This window comes from Trifolium pratense, linkage group LG4 (assembly GCF_020283565.1).
Source record: "Trifolium pratense cultivar HEN17-A07 linkage group LG4, ARS_RC_1.1, whole genome shotgun sequence".
Classification (NCBI taxonomy): domain Eukaryota; kingdom Viridiplantae; phylum Streptophyta; class Magnoliopsida; order Fabales; family Fabaceae; genus Trifolium; species Trifolium pratense.
The window spans coordinates 23,785,858-23,803,531 of record NC_060062.1 but is presented as its reverse complement, the minus strand read 5'-3'; the positions used below and the strand labels follow the sequence as shown (position 1 = coordinate 23,803,531).

The window sequence follows — 17,674 nt, the reverse complement described above, 5'->3', positions numbered from 1 at the left end:
TACTATAGTAAACGGTATAACCGGGAAATAATATTAATGTTTTATTGATATAGTAAAGAGTTTAATTGTTGTGCACCGTCGGTGTAATTTTTTTTTACACATACATCCAATGACGTGTTGCCACATCATTTAATGAATGTGACACATCATGTGTTTATAATGACCATACATGATGTGTCTGTATATTATTGGACGCATGTGCAAAATATCTTTACACCGACGGTGCATATAAATTAAATTCTATAGTAAATCATCAAGACACATTTTCTCGATTTATAATTGATTTTTTTTTTGAAGGGTCGATTTATAATTGATGTGAATGAGGTTTTAGTTAATTGTATAAATTAATCTCTCAAGTTGAATAAAATCGCAATAGTTGGCAAAATTCTTCCTAAAAAATTTAACACACAACTGCATTTTGAAGATTAGATTCGAATCAAAACCTCTAATAAAGAGTACATAGTATAAGAGGGTATAGAGTTTCGGGAGAAACCCGAATTCAATTATTGATGGAAACAATTGTTAGACAAACTTTACTTATCCCGCGGTTGCGACTGAATTTCAGGTTACCGGAGCCCCACTCCCTTAGTTAATATATATTTTAAAAAAAAACTCAACACATATATTTAATATATTTATTAAAAGAACTAGTATAATATAAAAAACATTTATTTTCAAAAAATAATTGGTGTTTCTTTTTCTTTTATTTTTGGTGAACAAAATAATTGGTTTTTCTATTGAAAGAAGTTATTAGTTACTTTCTTCCAAGTTGTGAAGAGTCAAGAACCAACAAACTAAACAGAGTTGTTGTGTTACTCACAGTCACTGGTTAGAGAGAAGAACGAAAAACCAAATAAAATGAATCCTCTAATTTGGCACAAAGTCGCTGGAATTTCAGGTAAATCCATTCCACTCAGCTATACCAATGTCTTCTTCTTCTTGTTCTTCCTTAGTATCAATAATTCAATGATAAATTCAATGAAACAGGTGTAGCAGCACTTGGATTAGGCACATATGGCGCACACTTTTTCAAGCCTCAAAACCCTACTTACAAAGATGTATGTTCAATTCTGCTTTTTCCCTTTTCCCCAAATTTCATTTTCACTTCTATTTTATCATAAAGATTGAATTTTTAATAATTTAATTTAATTGGGAATGTGTCAATAGGTTTGGCACACTGCATCGCTTTACCATTTGGTTCACACTGCTGCGTTAGTTTCAGCTCCAATTACAAAATATCCTAATGTTGTAAGTTCCCATTTTTTTATTTTCCTAATTTGCCCTTCAAAATGTTATTACTTTATAATTAGTTAAGTCTATGTGTATGCTTGATTTCACTTTTGGAGGAGATAAAATTGTCTCTAAAGGTGTAAAATTGATTTTGACGTGTGAATAGTCTGAGTAGAATTGGTTATAACTTGAATTAAAACTATTGTAAAATGTCCCCGTGAGCATAACTCAGTTGGTAGGGACATTGCAATATGCAGGGGTTAGGGTTTGAACCTGGATTCTCCACTTATTCACCTTAAAGAGTGAAATTAAGGCCATTAGGCTACTTGACCGAAAAACTTTGTAGGCATAATCATTTTTATTATCTAGTAGTTGTGAAATGAAAATCATCAAAAAAAGAATTTGACTCATCACTTTCTTTATGTAGTTTGGAGGTCTTTTAACAGCTGGAATCGTGGCTTTCTCTGGGACGTAAGTTATCTTAAAATTTAGTTGTAGCTATTTGTGTTGCTTATTTGAAATCAGATTATTGTTTTTCAAGTTGCTCTATTTAAATATTTATATGTTTTTTTTGGGGTGAGTTGGTGTAGCAATTAAAAGTGGGCATAGCAAAAGTTGTCACTACCACTGATATCTGAGAGACATATGAAGCTTCAATTTAACCAAGATATTATTGAAGCGAATGAGGGTGATATGTATCTGCCTAGGAACTAGGAATAATTTGTGTTGACGATGAAACTAAATATAGTTGCTCTTATTACCGAATTAAGGTTCATTGTCCAAATTATTATTAGAATGAAATCACAAACTTCAGAGTCAGGGATATCTCTCAAGGGTTGGTTAACCATATGTCTCAGACTGTAGGATACTAGTTGATTTTAGAGTGTTGCTTATGTAATACTAGTTAACCATATGTCACATAATTACAGACTATGCAGTATCAATACTTTAGATTTGAAGGCGTTAGTGTCCAACATTGATACAACACTGGCATGTGTTATTATTGGTGTCCACGTGTCCAGTGTCAATGCTCTGGTGTTTCATAGCTTACAGATTTGTACTTTGTAGTGCTCAATGAAGTTGGTGTCTCCATATAAGTATAAGGATGATGTGAATGTGGTTTAAGATTATTCAATTTTTTATGAGCAAACAACCTAACAACTCGGGAAATTGGCTGTTAGGGATCATTGTAGGAGATTTCTGGTGCTCCTTATTTCACTATCTGTGATTAGTGGGTCCTAACTCTTATCATCCTAAGAAAAACACATCAATATGAGAAAGATTTGTGGACTTATGATAAAGCTGCGTTTATAAAATATTATCTAAGTGGCCTCTAATCTGACATTCAATCTCTTAATGGGAGGTAATCCAATTACCTGTAAGGTTTGGAAGATCTTTAATGGAATTGTTTCTCCACCTTCATGCTACAAATGAGTGATAAATTTTAGAATTTACTTAGCATGGTTTTACTTAGTTAATTTTATTGAGTAGTTTAGCAGAAGATTAAAGATTCTTGATGATTTAAAAAAAAATTAGGAAACAAGACACTTACTAACCTGAAGTTTTTCATGTTAGACATTCTGGTAGATTTTCTAGCGTTTTTGTCAGAATGTTCAACAAATCATTTAGGTCATAATCTACTTTAATTTGGTATTGTTGCATATCGTTTGTCCAATAAATAAGACAAGCCCATAATAATATATTGGAGCTGTGCTATGTGCTTGTTGCCGAAAAATATGTGATTTTTTCATATTAAAACTGCATTCATCTTTGACGATATTGAATGAAATGTTGTTTTTTAGGTGTTATACGGTTGCATATCTTGAAGACAGAAAGTATTCAACCTTGGCTCCATTTGGCGGCTTTGCTTTTATAGCAGCATGGGGTAGCTTGTTTATCTGATGACTTAATTGTTTTGGTTTCTTCTGCTACAAGTACAACATCTATTTATTGTTTGTTAATAAGCAATTAGACTATCATGCTATTTGAAAATTGCTAATCCTGCATACCTCATATTTGTAAATATTTTATGTTTATATTGTCATTGGTTTATGATCTTGACATCGATGAATCTACCTATATATTTCACATTTCGTAACAAAACTTGTACGCAGTTCTGTTATATCGTATGATGTTTGGAAAAGATTGAAGTTTTCTGTTAAAGCTGAGTCATGTTTCATCAAAATCATGTCATTCATAAAGGTGTTTGGATACTTATAACTGCGCTAATGTGTTGTAGAGATCCTTATAACAGCCCCTAATCCCTACAGCTTTAGAAGATCTAAATCTAAAGTAAAAGAAAAAAATTCTACAAACCCAATTGTGAGCACATGTGTGCAAATCAAAATGTTTAAATTGAAAGTGCACTTTTTGGTTCAATAATATATGTGCGAGAGATTTCAACTTTTGAGATATCATCACTCAAAACACAACAAGAGTATTTTTAACGTGAACTCTCTACTCTAATACACATCTTATTTACACGTATACCGATGCATTGTTGATACTACGATTCTAACAGGTCCATAAATAGTAGTTTATATAGAAAAATTAAAATGTGTATCGAATAATTCACAATTTTTATTTTGTCTTTCTCTCGCGTAAATGAAATCTTCTATTTCTTTAAAAAAGAAATGAAGCCACTAGGTTTGGTCCAGTGAAGGATTTGGGTAGTATGTTATAGGTTCTGAGTTCGATTCTCAGCTCATTATAAAAAATAAAAAAAATGAATTGGATTGGATTGCAAGATAGACTTGTTTATGTTTAGGGTAGAGAGAATGAGGAAAATTCTCTTCCTCCCAAGACTCTCTTCCCCTCAAAATTTCAATCTTACTCTTACGAAAAAATTTCAGAACATAAAAGGATGTTTACAACTAGTATTTTGTAAACAATTGAGTCTTAACAACAAACAAATTTCAATTATTCCGTAGGAGTCAATAGTGTAATTTTTTTTTGAATGGCTAAATTTTATTATTAATGTACCCGAGCCCAAGACGAGCTCGGTACATGCAAGTACAACCCAAAAGAAAACATAAACCGGCATAAACACCTAAATCCACCGTACCAATTACATCCCTTAAAAACGCTTAACAGATTGCCAAAAGAACCACATGCCAACACCCCAGCCAACCTACTCCGTGTAAAACCTCGTCGCATCAGTCAAACCGAAATGACAACCCCTAAGCCAACAAGAGTCGCCAAACTAGAGTCGTTGCACCAAACACCAACACCTTTGAAGGACCCAAATCACAAGCGCCATAAGTCAAGCCAAACCCATCGGATATCAAAACCACACCCGCACAAAAGAGAAAATGTAGAGCAGCCAACAATAACAAGGAACACCCACTTTGTTAATTTGGGTATAAACATGATTGGCTCCCACTTTGCTCTGAGGGTTGAAATTCCATAATTCTCTATGAAGATTAGTGCCTCTAGTTTGTGCCTCTATGAAGGTATTTAATTATAAGAAACAATTTATATTGTCGTTAGAGTTTTGAACCGCTAATGGATTACAGCAACGTGCTTTTGTTTCAATTGCAATTTGAACCTTTCTTTTACTCTCTTTTTCCCAACAATATTGAGTTGAACAAACTTAATTCATCATCAAGCTAGTGGTGCTATTTAATCTTTTTTTTTTTGGCAGAAATTTGATATTTGTGGACGATTTTTGATCTGATCACAAATAATTTAATGTTGTGGCATCGTATCCAATAAAATGGACACAAACTTTTGTCATAAGTTTGACAATTGTCTCATTTTTCCGACCATATATTTGATCACGAGGATTTACATATATATTTCTTAAAAAAATTTAAAATAAATAATTGACAAAAAATTTTGTAATGTATGGAAGATACCGTCATGCAAGTTTAGAAAGAGAGAGATTTAAATTTATACTTTTAAGTCATATCACATATGGTAGTACCGTAGTAGTGTGGCTATTTCCTTATGCCATTAATTTATTTATCCACAAATTTTCTTTCCTCATAACATGCATGCATGCCCTATATTCCAGCTTTACAACCAATCCTTTCCTCCAGTCTCTCTTTCACATTTTCAAATTCAATAACAACCGGACTGTCTGATTTTGGCTTGTTGTTCGGATTAAGCAAACTTCATTTCTTAAAACCTTCTTTGTTACAAACATAACGTATGTAATGTATCTTATCCGACTTCTTATTCTTTGAATTATTCTTCGACTTCAACATACTCCTGATTGAAAATCCAATTTTATATGCATACTGACCATAGAAATCTTCAACCTCTTTAATAGAATGAAATACTAAAGTGTCCCATGATTTCTTAATGTCAGGGTGGCAACATTGAGAACTATCAGATGAAGTCAATGGTTCACTTCCAGATGCTTCAGTCGAATGAATATCACCAATTCCAGATGAAGTGGACGTTAAATCCATTTAAAACACAATTGAATCAAAACCTATACAAAAACACAATCGAATCAATAAAAATCAAAATCAAGAACACATTCACTATACAAAAACCTAAAAAAAGAGAAATATAACATTGAAACCATAAGTATGGTTTTATGGTTTCAGTAAGTTATACACTGAAACCATTTACCAATATTAATGGTTTCAGTGTATATTTGTTTCTATCATATGTAGCTAGTCATGTGTATATTAATTTCAATTAGAAAGAACTACAATCTAATTGTTTACAAAAGACATTATAATCTAAAGTATGATAACATTCTTCAAGATTTTTTAGCAAATGATGCGGAAAGGGGTAGTGACACCAGTTCACATAACACCGTCTGAATTTTCCAGCTATATAAGCGACTAATCCCAAGATTGGATAACGATAAAATAACAAGAGCAATGAATGGAACTTGAGCAAATTTGCATTCACAAACCAGCAGAACTGTCAAGGTGGCCCTGTCTGAATTCAGGTATGGCACCTGAACTATTTTCTTCTAACAAAGAAAACTGACCACAATTTCTGCAGGGTTGTGAAAGCAATGATTCTGCTACTACTGGACAAATGAAGATACAGAAAGGGAAACACACACACATAGATCAAAAAATGTTATTCTCAAAATTAATATAATCACCCACAATTGACATTCCCTTGGCCAGTTACAAATTGTAGTGGATTCTAATCATCATATATTCTCAGAGATACACAAGCATGCCACAAACAGTCACATAGAGCCAGTGAGCCACTTAATATATTTTTTAACCAGTTACTAAGATGTTTTTATCCTTCTAGTGCAACCTAACGATAGACACATACGACACAAGCCATCAACATCAAGTTGCAGCAGGATTAAAACTGGAAAGCTCCAACAAAGCTATCCGTTTTTCTTAATGTAAATATCTTTCTATAATATTAACAAACAAAAAAAAAGTTACATTATATCATCTAAGTTCATGCCAACTTCCAATCATGTATGTTTAGCATTTTCTTACAAAAAAATGGACACAGAGGTATCCATATATATTTAACTCAACTAATTATAGGCATAGTAATGAGGTATCCATTGACATAGTGGTACCAATTCTGTGTGTTTCTCCTAGTACTACCTCATTTTTCATCAATAAATATGTACCATTAGATTACAAAACTATGAGCGCATTGTATTCCCCATTCTCCATTGTCACAACAATTACAAAATGCTACAAAGAAAACAAGAAAATCAATAAAATATTGATTTTAGAGTACTTATCTGATATTCAAGAACAATTTCAAGTAAAGACTAAAAAAGAGTGAACCAACCTTCACTTAATCAAGAAGAGTTACCACATAAATCTTCTAAAATCCAAATATTTGACAACTTTGCAAAATTTGTAGTTGCCTTGGCCTTCTAGAACCTAGAAAACCACAAACTTTGCAACCTAAAAAACAAAAACATAATCATTTTGATTAGAGTATCATCAAATATCAAATATGGTCTTAAAAGTTTAACAAAGCTACTCCAATTTTTATGAAAACAAGAATAAGAACCAAACCAGAAGTATATGCTAGAATAATGTCAATGTCAAAAGCATGCATTGAATTAGAGTATTGTCATGTGAAAGAGAATGCACTGATAAGAAAAACACACAAAACATCATTGAGGTGCAGTCTTACTTTAGTTGCTAATCAGAATACCAAAATTTTCAATGTGGAACTGAATTTGGGAACTCGCATAAGATTTTGAAAAGTTTTGCATCATCAAATTACAGTATAATACACAAAATCAATGAAATCAATGTTAATTATTTCAACAAACAACAAATTGAATTTTAATATTAGTACTAAGTTAGTTATGAATCGTGATAATTGATTAATCTATATTAATTGAATTTGCAAGTAAGAAAACCGAAGAAACGAAGAATTGCGTTTTGGAAAAAGGAGGAATCTAGTACCATTTGATAGCTCATTGGATGGATTGGGAAAGAGAATGAGAATGAGAGTGGAGCGGAGAAGAAAGGGATTAGGGTTTTGATACGAACAATGCAGAGAGAGAATTACGGAGAAGATGACGACGACATTCACGAACGACGATAGTCGTTGAGTTGAGAACACGACGGCGAGATTACGAAGGGAGAAGACGACGGCGACATTCAGAGAGAATCGCGATGATGAGACCTTGAGAGAGCTTGAGACTGTGATCCTGTGTGACTCAGAGTCAGAGGTGAGACCTTCAGATCAATACACGTGTCATCACTATAATCATGATCGGATGGCTGTCACCACCTTATGTACTGTGCATAAAAAGACCCTTATGGATATTAACTTTTGCCCATGCGACCTACTACAAAAAAACTATAACTCGAGCCTAATTTACCAAATTTATCGTTCATTTTTAAATATTAATTTATTTATTTTTGTGAAATTGTGATATTGGTTTTAAATTTTTAATCCTTAAACATGTGAATGAAAAATAGTACTATAATAAAATATTTACTTACATCTCAACCAAATGAAATGAAAATCATGGGATCTGAATATATGAGTTTGACAACTTTTTTTAATCGTCCTAATGAAGAAAAGGAGGATATGTTTTTTAATTGTGAATAAGGAAAGAATTGTTCTTTAATTGCAGTAATCGATTAATTTGCATAGGAAAACTTAGAACAAAAGTCACACTAAAGAGTGTAGCTCTTTCAATTCTTTTTTCATCTATGAAATTAACAATCCACACGTAAAGAACTTTAAAGAATCAATTACAATACTATATATAGATAGTTAGATGATATATGTTTCAAAGTCACCAATAGCACCTAATAATTATATTATAACATATATATTTTCTGAGAGAACGAGCTTGAGCACTTTTCCAACAATATTTTGGTTTGTCACTAAATTTTAATCATCATACATTACTGCTTTTTATTATTTGAAATTCATATATTGGCACATAGCTTCTTCTTTTACATATTATTTTATTTCTCTCATTTGCATATTCTATTTATTTTTATCCTATGATGTGGGTCAATTGATTAAATAATGATGAACTAACTATATTGTTTTTTATTTCTATATTTTTGTCTTAACTATTCTATTATAGGGTAAAAATATATTAATCAACGGTTGAGATTGTAATATGACTCCAAGACCAGAGAAAAAAATATTTTTTGCCGACCCATTACAAGATGAAGACATATCAAGAAACGATCCTAGCAATGATAAGGAGGAACCTGAACTTAAAATTGAACCTTCAGAAGTCACTGAAATAATTCCAAAATGTTGTGAATTTGATAATCAAATTAAATTGCTTAGTGAAGCATATCACTTGGTATATGGAGGTCCAACGAATTTGTTGAATGATTCAACTAATTTAACAGAAATTAAGACTCCTATGAACAATACCGTGCTACATATTGCATCTTTGTATGGCAATGATGAAATTGTGACACTTATAATTGAACATTCTCCAAATCTTTTGTTCAAATTTAACAAAAACAATGATAGTGTCTTACATGTTGCTGCAAGAGGTGGACACATCTCAACCGTTAAAATACTATTAGCAAGTTATGCTAATTTTAAAAAGACGGATATAGCCACTGCATGGTTAGAATACACTGAGGATGGTGATTTAGAAGACTATGATGCCACGTCAAATATGAAGGACCTATTAAAATTTGTGAAAAAGGAGAATATTCAAGGAAACACTATGTTCCATGAGGCAATGTTATGTGGTGACAAGAAAAGCATTGATAAGTATAATAATATTTTCAAAATTTGTGAAGTTTACTATACAAATGATCGGTTTGGGAAATCATTGTCAATGTGTTGTTATGAATATGCATTAAATATTGTTAACCATGCAAAGAAATCAGTGCTTTACATTGCGGTTGAGAATGGAGATCAGGATGCAGTCAAACTAATCTTGGAGAAATGCCCTAAGAATGATGCTAAGCCGGAGGGATTATCGCCGGTTGTTGCAGCAATTATGAAGCATAATCAAGGTACGTAGTTAAATAGTTTTTTTTTTCTTACATGCAATGATAAGTGAAACTCACACATAAAGCGGAGAAACCGGAGTTCGAACTTCGGTCATATGACATCCAATATGACAATTTTAGCATTTCTATCGGTTGAAATAGGCTTTGTGGACCAGGGTTCGAACCCTTAATGTTAAAATATTTAGGAGAAACACACATTTAGATATTTGTAGCAGTTCGATCAAAATTAAACGTTTCAGATTTAAGATTGATATTTTGAATTCTAAAGTAAATATTAAAATCTGAATTTTTGGGAGTGTTTGATCTTGATCGTATGACTATTGATAGAAAGAACATACTAAATTTTCAACCAAAATAGAGAACATTTATCAAACACGCTTTCGTCACCAATTTTGTGCTCTTAATCTATTAAATTAGGGATTTCAATCCCTTTATATATCTAATTAATACAGTTGGGTATAATATTTATGTTTGTGACAGAAATATTGAACCTCATACTGAAAAACAAGCCAACTTGGATCCATTCAAGGGACAAACATGAAAGGCTTCCTCTTCATTATGCAGCATCAATAGGTTATCTTGAAGGTGTTGATTTATTACTTATGAAATGTAAATGTTGCACAATTCAAAGAGACAAATATGGATATTTCCCAATTCATCTAGCATCTTATGGTGGCCATGTCGAAGTAGTAAACAAGTTTTTAGAATATTGTCCAGATCCAACAGAGATGCTTGACACTTCTCATCGACGTAATATTCTTCACATTGCATCAAACCATGGAAAACATGAGGTGGTATGCTATATACTACAAAGTGATCAAGTTCGTAAACTTGATAAGAATCATAAGATGATAAATCAAAAGGATAGTGAAGGAAATACTCCTTTGCATTTGGCTGCGAAATCATGTCATCCTAAAACCGTTTTTTACTTAACTTGGGATCAAAGAGTGGATCTTGATGTTACTAACCAAAACAGCGAAACACCTCTTGACGTTATTAATGCAACTTCTCAACTGAGAAATCCGTCCACGAGACAGGCAAGTACTACGATTAATCATTTTCAACATGTTTATGACTAGAGTTTAATACTCCCTTTGTCCTTTTTTATAAGTCACCCGCAAAAGAGTGCTTATAAAAAAGATGGAAAGAGAGCATTAGTAAAACACAATAAGCACATCGTAAAAATTTGATCCAATTTTTATATATGACACATAGATGTAATGTTTGCAGCAACTTACTCGTGTTGCGCTAAATTCTGCTGGTGCAAAACCAAGTGACACAACAGACTCTCCAAAATTGATCAAGCAGAGTAATGAGAAGAAGGAATCTGAAACCGAAGTACATAAAGAACTAATTAGTGACTCAAAGAAGTCGAATGAGAGTATTGAAAAGTCGAATGAGAGTAACGAAAATGTCTCCAACACACCACAATATTTCTTTTTGACAGGCTCCAACACACATTATAAAGACAGGGTTGAGACACTTACATTGGTTTCAACTCTTATAATCACTGCATCAGTAGCTGCATGTTTTGCTGTTCCGGGTGAAGCAGAAGGAAAGGCACACAACCTATATCATGCAATGTTTCAATTGTTCATCTTCTTCATCACAATATCATTGTTCAGTTCCATTAGTTCCACTATCATGCTCTTTTGGACAACACTTGGATTATCTCAATTGGCAACTTTCTCTCTCAAAATTGTTATGCCACTTCTTGGAATTGCTCTCATTTCACTAACTTTGGCTTTCATGGCTGGTCTCTACACTGTTATCGGTAAACTTACTTGGTTGGCCACTCTCTTTCTGGTTGTGAGTGTGATTTTTGTTTTGCTTGTGATTCTCTTGTACACTGTCCTTTTCCTCCCCTCGTCGTCAAGTAGAAAGTTCTTCCGATACATTTCCTATTACCCCTTTCTTTTCCTAGCATGGCTCGCAGAATAAATTCGATCCTCTGCAATGGCTGCACATATATTGAATTTGAATATGTTGGGGTCGACATTAAATTAAATAAATTCCACTTGAATGTAATATATATTGTTCTTTTTGGAATATAAATAAATGTAATATATATTGTTTCTACATATCCACATGAATTTCTCTTTGTATTTATGATAACGATGAATACATCAATGTATACCAAAGAAAACTGTTAAAATTAACAAGTTTTCTATTTCTTTTATTTATTATAGTCTACCCTTTTCCTTAACTTGTTATGGATTGTGGGAGTACCTTAAAAAAATATTTGAAAGAAATTAAATTATAAAATAGATACATCACTTTTGTAATGAATTTAAAAGGTCAATTTTTTCCTATATATAAAACCGGAGGGAGTATCATCCAACTCAATTCGAGCTTAGTTTGACATCGTTAAATTGTCACATAATTTGTGCAAAATTTGGTTCGCGCGAACCAGTTTCCAGCTCTTTCACAAATTGGTTTATTAACACCAGATTTCATAAAAAATAGAGTACCAAGCCCACCATGGCAAACAAATGAAATTGATAAATATTTTAACAAACTTTATTTTATTGTATGTTTTTGGTTTTCACCACCGTTTAATCTGATTCAGGGGTCAGTTAAGGTATCAAGTGGTTTCAGTCCTCCCTACCAAATTCAACGCCAATAACCACTGAACCAACTAACGATTGGTTAATATTTAAACAAATTTTAAATTAAACACTGTGTTGAAAAATTATACACTTTATTTATAGTCTTGTTCACTCCTCTCATTGTCTGCATTGTTGTAAACTCTTTCGTTTTTTCTTGGTAGTCTGCAGATAGAGGTCTTTTCTTATTGGCTAAAGTTGAAAAGTTTTATGTTTTTAAGAGAAATATTTGAAGTGACGTAGCTAAGAAAAATTCTTATTTGTAGTATTTATTAAAACTAACGCCTCTTTATTAAAAAGGATGTTATTTGTAGTGGTGTTAATGTTTTGTGCGATGGTTTAGTTAATGATGGTACTCCCTCCGTCCCAAATCTTTGGTGCTTTCAACTTTTTAGTTTGTCCCAAAATTTTGGTTCTTTTACCAAGACACAATTAATGATATTTTACCAAATGTACCCTTACAAAAGCTAACACGTACTAATTAATTATTATGCTCTTTTTGATGGTTTATTTTCAGGATTTTTGTTGTGAAGATGTATCCATGGTTCACTTGAATCCTCATTTTTCTGAGGTTTCTAGACTTAGAATCGAGTATGTTGATCAAGTCACTTTTGATTTAAACCTTTCATCTGTTTTAGACATACTCAATTCTAGGTCTATAAACCTCAGAAAAAGGAAGACAGGTGAACTATGGATACATCTTAGACACTTTAGACAACAAATCCTGAAAATAAACTATCAAACAGAGCATAATAATAATAAAAAATACATCGATTCAAAAGTTAATAAAAATATAAACTACATCCAAAACAGATGAAATGTACGGATGAAATTGTACCTTTCGTACAATTTGTTTCTTGCTCACCAAGTAATTCAAGAAGAAAGTTAGCCTCATCAATTGAGATTAGAGGATCATGTTCAGAGCTACAGGAATTATATTGCATATAGCTTGTGGAAGCTCAATCTTTTTATGTTGACTAGATGACTTGAGTTATTAATATATGCAATTATGCTGGCGTGATCGGTGATCGCATATTGTGGCCAGGAAAAATGAATAAAGCAACTTCAGTATCAGTGTGCTGAAAATATTGACACAAAAATGAGTCGCACCACCAACCTGAAGATTAAGAGTTGTATTACTTGATCACTTGACGGTAAACATATTCGATTGATTATAACCTTTTCATTAGTTTAGCAGAAGATTAAGAGACTTACTAACCTGAAGTTTTTCATGTTAAACAATTCATTTAGGTCATAATCTACTTTAATTTGTTATTGTTGCATATTGTTTGTCCAATAAATAAGACAAGCATATAATAATATATTGGACCTGTGCTATGTGCATGTTGCCGAAAAATATTTGTGAAAAATGATATTAAAACTGCATTCATCTTTGACGATATTGAATGAAATGTTTTTTAGGTGTTATACGGTTGCATATCTTGAAGACAGAAAATATTCAACCTTGTTTTTCTAATGACTTCACTGTTTCGGTTTCTTCTGCTACAAGTACAACATCTATTTATTGTTTGATAATAAGCAATTAGACTATCATGCTATTTGAAAATTGCTAATCCTGCATACCTCATATTTGTAAATATTTTATGTTTATATTGTCATCGGTTTATGATCATGATGTCGATGTATCTACCTATATATTTCACATTTGGTAACAACTTGTACGAAGTTCTGTTTCATCGGATGATGTTCCGAAAAGATTGAAGTTTTCTGTTAAAGCTGAGTCCTGTTTTGTTGTGAATTCAAAGAATAACCACACCAATAAAACCTTTAGTGTGTGGAGCAAACGAATAAGCAACCAAACAATGAAATGGAATAAGGAATTAAATACAAAAGTTAAAACTATGAAACACGATGAATTTGTTTACTCAGTTCAGTTATAACAACCTACTTCGGGGGAGAGAGCAGTTCTCCGTTCCACTATCAAACTTTGTTCTTGATTACAAAAGATTCAATACAAAGAGTTGCTAGAATTAGAGTTTTAATTTCCTAATTCTACCCTTTTGTCAAATCTCTTCCCGTGACCAAGAGATTTCAATAATAAGTGATTACAAGATGGAAAGAAATGAGTTTCCAACCCTAGAGAATGACCAAGAGAAACCCTCTTAAACCCTAGCTTGAATGTTGGTGAAGAACCCTCAAAAAACCCTTCCTTTCTCTCACTTGGCAGCTGCAGAGAATGAAACAGCAGTATATGTACCACAAGGCTGCGCGCCACGCCATGGGCAGACAAACAGCCCAAAATGCAACAGCATTGCGCGCCACGCAGCAGGAGCTGCGTTCCACACTAGCTTCAGTCCAAACACCAATTTTCTGCATCCTTCAAGTTCAAGGCATTTCCAACATGTTTCATCAAAATCATGTCATTCATAAAGGTGTTTGGATCCTTATAACTGCGCTAATGTGTTGTACAGAACCTTATAACAAGGGTTTTGGATTTCCCGCGGTTACAGCATCCTTTGTAACCAATTGGAACCGTCCGATCAACAATCAACGGTTGAGATGACTTTATACTTAATTTTATTATATTTAATCTGAACTATCTGATCTGTAATCAAACAGTTAATTAAGATCTGTGCAAACTGCGTGCTTATGCAATTGTAGGAGATCCAAATCCTTAATTATAACAGCCCCTAATCACTACAACTTTAGAAGATCTAAATCTTTTAGAAAGTAAAAGAAATTTCAAATCCAAAAAGAAAATATTCTACAAAGCCAATTGTGAGCACGTGTGTGTGCAAATAAAATGTTTAAATTGAAAGTTCAAGAGATTTCAAATTTTGAGATATCAACACTCAAAATACAACAACAGTATTTTTAATGTGTCTTTCTTTCTCGTAAATGAAATATTCTATTTCTTTAAAAAAAATGAAGGGGATCTTCATTCTTTAGATAAGTTAGATTTTATGAGTTGGAATATTAGTTTGACCGTTTGAAACAAATAGAGTTCAAAGAGTGATTTTATAAGTTTGAATAGTTTGATCGTTAGAGAGAATGAGTTGGATTGTGGGTGAGATAATAAGGATTTTTTGTCTTCCACGACCCTAGGATCTTTATCCCTCAAGACTTCCGTTTTTGCCCTTGAACCTAAGTTTCGGAAAATGATGGGTATCACTTCTTCATCTTCTTTATTACTCAATCAAAATCTCTTCAAAGAAGCGTTTTTCCTTGGAGTGGTGGACTAAAGTCAACATGAGAGAGTTGACAAAGGCTTTCTACACTCTTTGAGGCATCATTATTTGCATTAGTATGTTGTAGGTTTGTAAACATAAAGCACCCTCTGACATGTTTATATTGGAAAAAATTTTCCGAAATTTCGCTTGGGAAAAATCGGAAAATACCTTCTGAAATTTCCCTTACCTGCAACATTTTCAGGTTTTGTATCTGCTCCTGCATGGTTATTTTTTAAACATAAACCTAAACTACACTTAACTTATAACATAAAACTTATTTGTATGACAAAGAAGAAAATGAGAGGAACAAATTTGTACCTGGAGTGAAGTAATATCACAAATACGTGTTTCTGTGTATAATGTGCATTTTTTGAAATAGAAGGATTTTTATTTGAATTTTTATACTTTAATTTCTACATCTAGACTTATTCATACCCCAAAAATAAAAGGATGTTTACAACTAGTATTTTGTAAACAATTGAGAGTCTTACAACAAACAAATTCCAATCTCATCGATATAATTGATTAATCAATTATATTGATTAATCAATTATATTGATGAGAAGACGACAAGACAAGAGATATCAAACTTCAAACAAAAAAGAAGGAAAAACACGTGGAGATGCATGCAAAAAATTAAAGAAGTCCTACAAGAGTGTTTAGATCATATGGTGTGCATCTCATCTATTAAGATTTTAAGTTTGATTCTTGACTTGAGTATGCAACAAGTTAAAATTTTTAAGGAGAATTTATCGCTTATTTGAATCCTACAAAATTCAAAAGATTAGTCTCAATAGTTGCGTATAGAGAATACATAATTTTCTGCCTCTCCACCTGATAAGTCCGTACTTGATAAACTTCATTTATAAATAAAAATGAGGGTTTTAAAATAAAAAGACAAGCAAATTCAATTATTCCGTAGGAGTCAATAGTGTAATTGTTAAGTTGGGTATAAACATGATTGGCTCCCACTTTGTTGAGGGATGAAATTCCATAATTCTCTATGAAGATTAGTGCCTCTAGTTTGTGAATAACGTGATTATTTGCATGCTATCAATGATAAATAGTACTATACATAGCACATGTTCTTGTTGTCAATTAAACAGAAAATAAGAGGTGTGATATTTTATGCTCAGAATCGTTTCCAATTAGTGCGTCTCGTGTGTCACGTTTCCAAACACACCAATACTAACAAAGCTCACAATACTAATTCACCTTAATTCATAAGTATTGGTACTTAAACATCATTAGAAATTTTAATGATGGTTTAAACGATATTTTTCAAAAATAAATATTTATGACTCCTCATTTTCACGGTTAAGACAATGATCTCGTTGATATTGTTTCATTGCAAAATACTTTTTTTTGTTTTATAATTAACTCTCTGGTTCCTAGAGGAAAGAGATCCTAATAGTAGAGAGTTCTGCCGTGAGGTGAGTAAAGTTTGACCAAGAAATTGTTCCACCTAGGAATCAAACTCGGGTTCTCCCGAAATCCGTAATTTTAGTGAAGCTTGTTGGCGCAGCTGAAGCTTTTGGCTTCGATCACTTTGGCCTGCACAGGCCTAGCAAGCAAGCAAGGATACACGCGCGCGCTGCACTGCACTCTGGCCACGCCAATGAGCACAGTTTCTGCAGGATCTACTATCCTTGTTGCTGTAACAATGGTGAATGAATGGAAAGAATGAAAAGCACTTGATTAACAGAGGAAGAAGAAGAAGATTAGACATCCTCAATGGGGAAAAGTAGTTGAATTACAATCACTAATCATGAGCCATTTATTTATACTACTAGATCATCACATTAGTTGATGATTCTCTTAGGCCCTAACCAACTAACAACTTCCTAACTGACTCTAACACACTCTAACAACCTAGGTGAATCAAACCTAACTGATTCTAACAAACTACACTTAACAAACTAACTAACTTGCTTCTCAAGCAATTAGTTACACTTTCACTTTTGCTTAACTTGCACACCAAGTCAGCTTGCACAATATGAATTAATCATTCTAGAAACTTCTTAGAATCAACACACCCCCTTAATTCATGTTGTCCACTCTCTCAATTCCCATTTCACTTCTCAATTTTTCAAATATCTGTGTTTTTACTGCAACTTGCTCATCACTTCTGCAGTGCATTAGGGCCAAGTTGCCATTGCTTACCTGCTCTCTTAAGTAATGGAACCTTAGCTCTATATGCTTGCTTCTTCCATGAGCAATAGGGTTCTTTGCAAGA

The 17,674-nt window shown here is 32.8% G+C and overlaps 2 protein-coding genes and 1 long non-coding RNA gene across 4 annotated transcripts; 2 read left to right on the top strand and 1 right to left on the bottom strand.

Moving 5' to 3' along the window:
• Window positions 1-738: 738 nt before the first annotated feature.
• On the top strand, window positions 739-3,291 carry LOC123921744 (transmembrane protein 256 homolog). Its single transcript, XM_045974399.1, has 5 exons — window positions 739-898; window positions 988-1,058; window positions 1,168-1,248; window positions 1,658-1,701; window positions 3,033-3,291. Exons 1-5 carry the CDS (start codon window positions 859-861, stop codon window positions 3,130-3,132), a joined length of 336 nt encoding a protein of 111 aa, XP_045830355.1. The 5' UTR covers window positions 739-858; the 3' UTR covers window positions 3,133-3,291.
• A 1,951-nt stretch (window positions 3,292-5,242) lies between these two features.
• On the bottom strand, window positions 5,243-7,968 carry LOC123923600. Its single transcript, XR_006814429.1, has 3 exons — window positions 7,599-7,968; window positions 6,967-7,085; window positions 5,243-5,668 (listed from the first exon to the last, which is right to left on the bottom strand). It is a non-coding gene; the product is annotated as an uncharacterized LOC123923600 (long non-coding RNA).
• A 471-nt stretch (window positions 7,969-8,439) lies between these two features.
• On the top strand, window positions 8,440-11,818 carry LOC123923326 (protein ACCELERATED CELL DEATH 6-like). Of its 2 annotated transcripts, XM_045976013.1 has the most exons (4): window positions 8,440-8,526; window positions 8,744-9,644; window positions 10,122-10,678; window positions 10,872-11,818. In XM_045976013.1, the coding sequence occupies exons 2-4, from the start codon at window positions 8,780-8,782 to the stop codon at window positions 11,580-11,582; spliced, it is 2,133 nt and encodes a 710-aa protein (XP_045831969.1). In that variant the 5' UTR covers window positions 8,440-8,526; window positions 8,744-8,779; the 3' UTR covers window positions 11,583-11,818. The 2 variants fall into 2 exon arrangements, with proteins under 2 accessions (XP_045831969.1, XP_045831968.1); XM_045976012.1 differs by lacking the exon at window positions 8,440-8,526 and having other exon boundaries at window positions 8,633-9,644; window positions 10,872-11,723.
• Window positions 11,819-17,674: the final 5,856 nt, after the last annotated feature.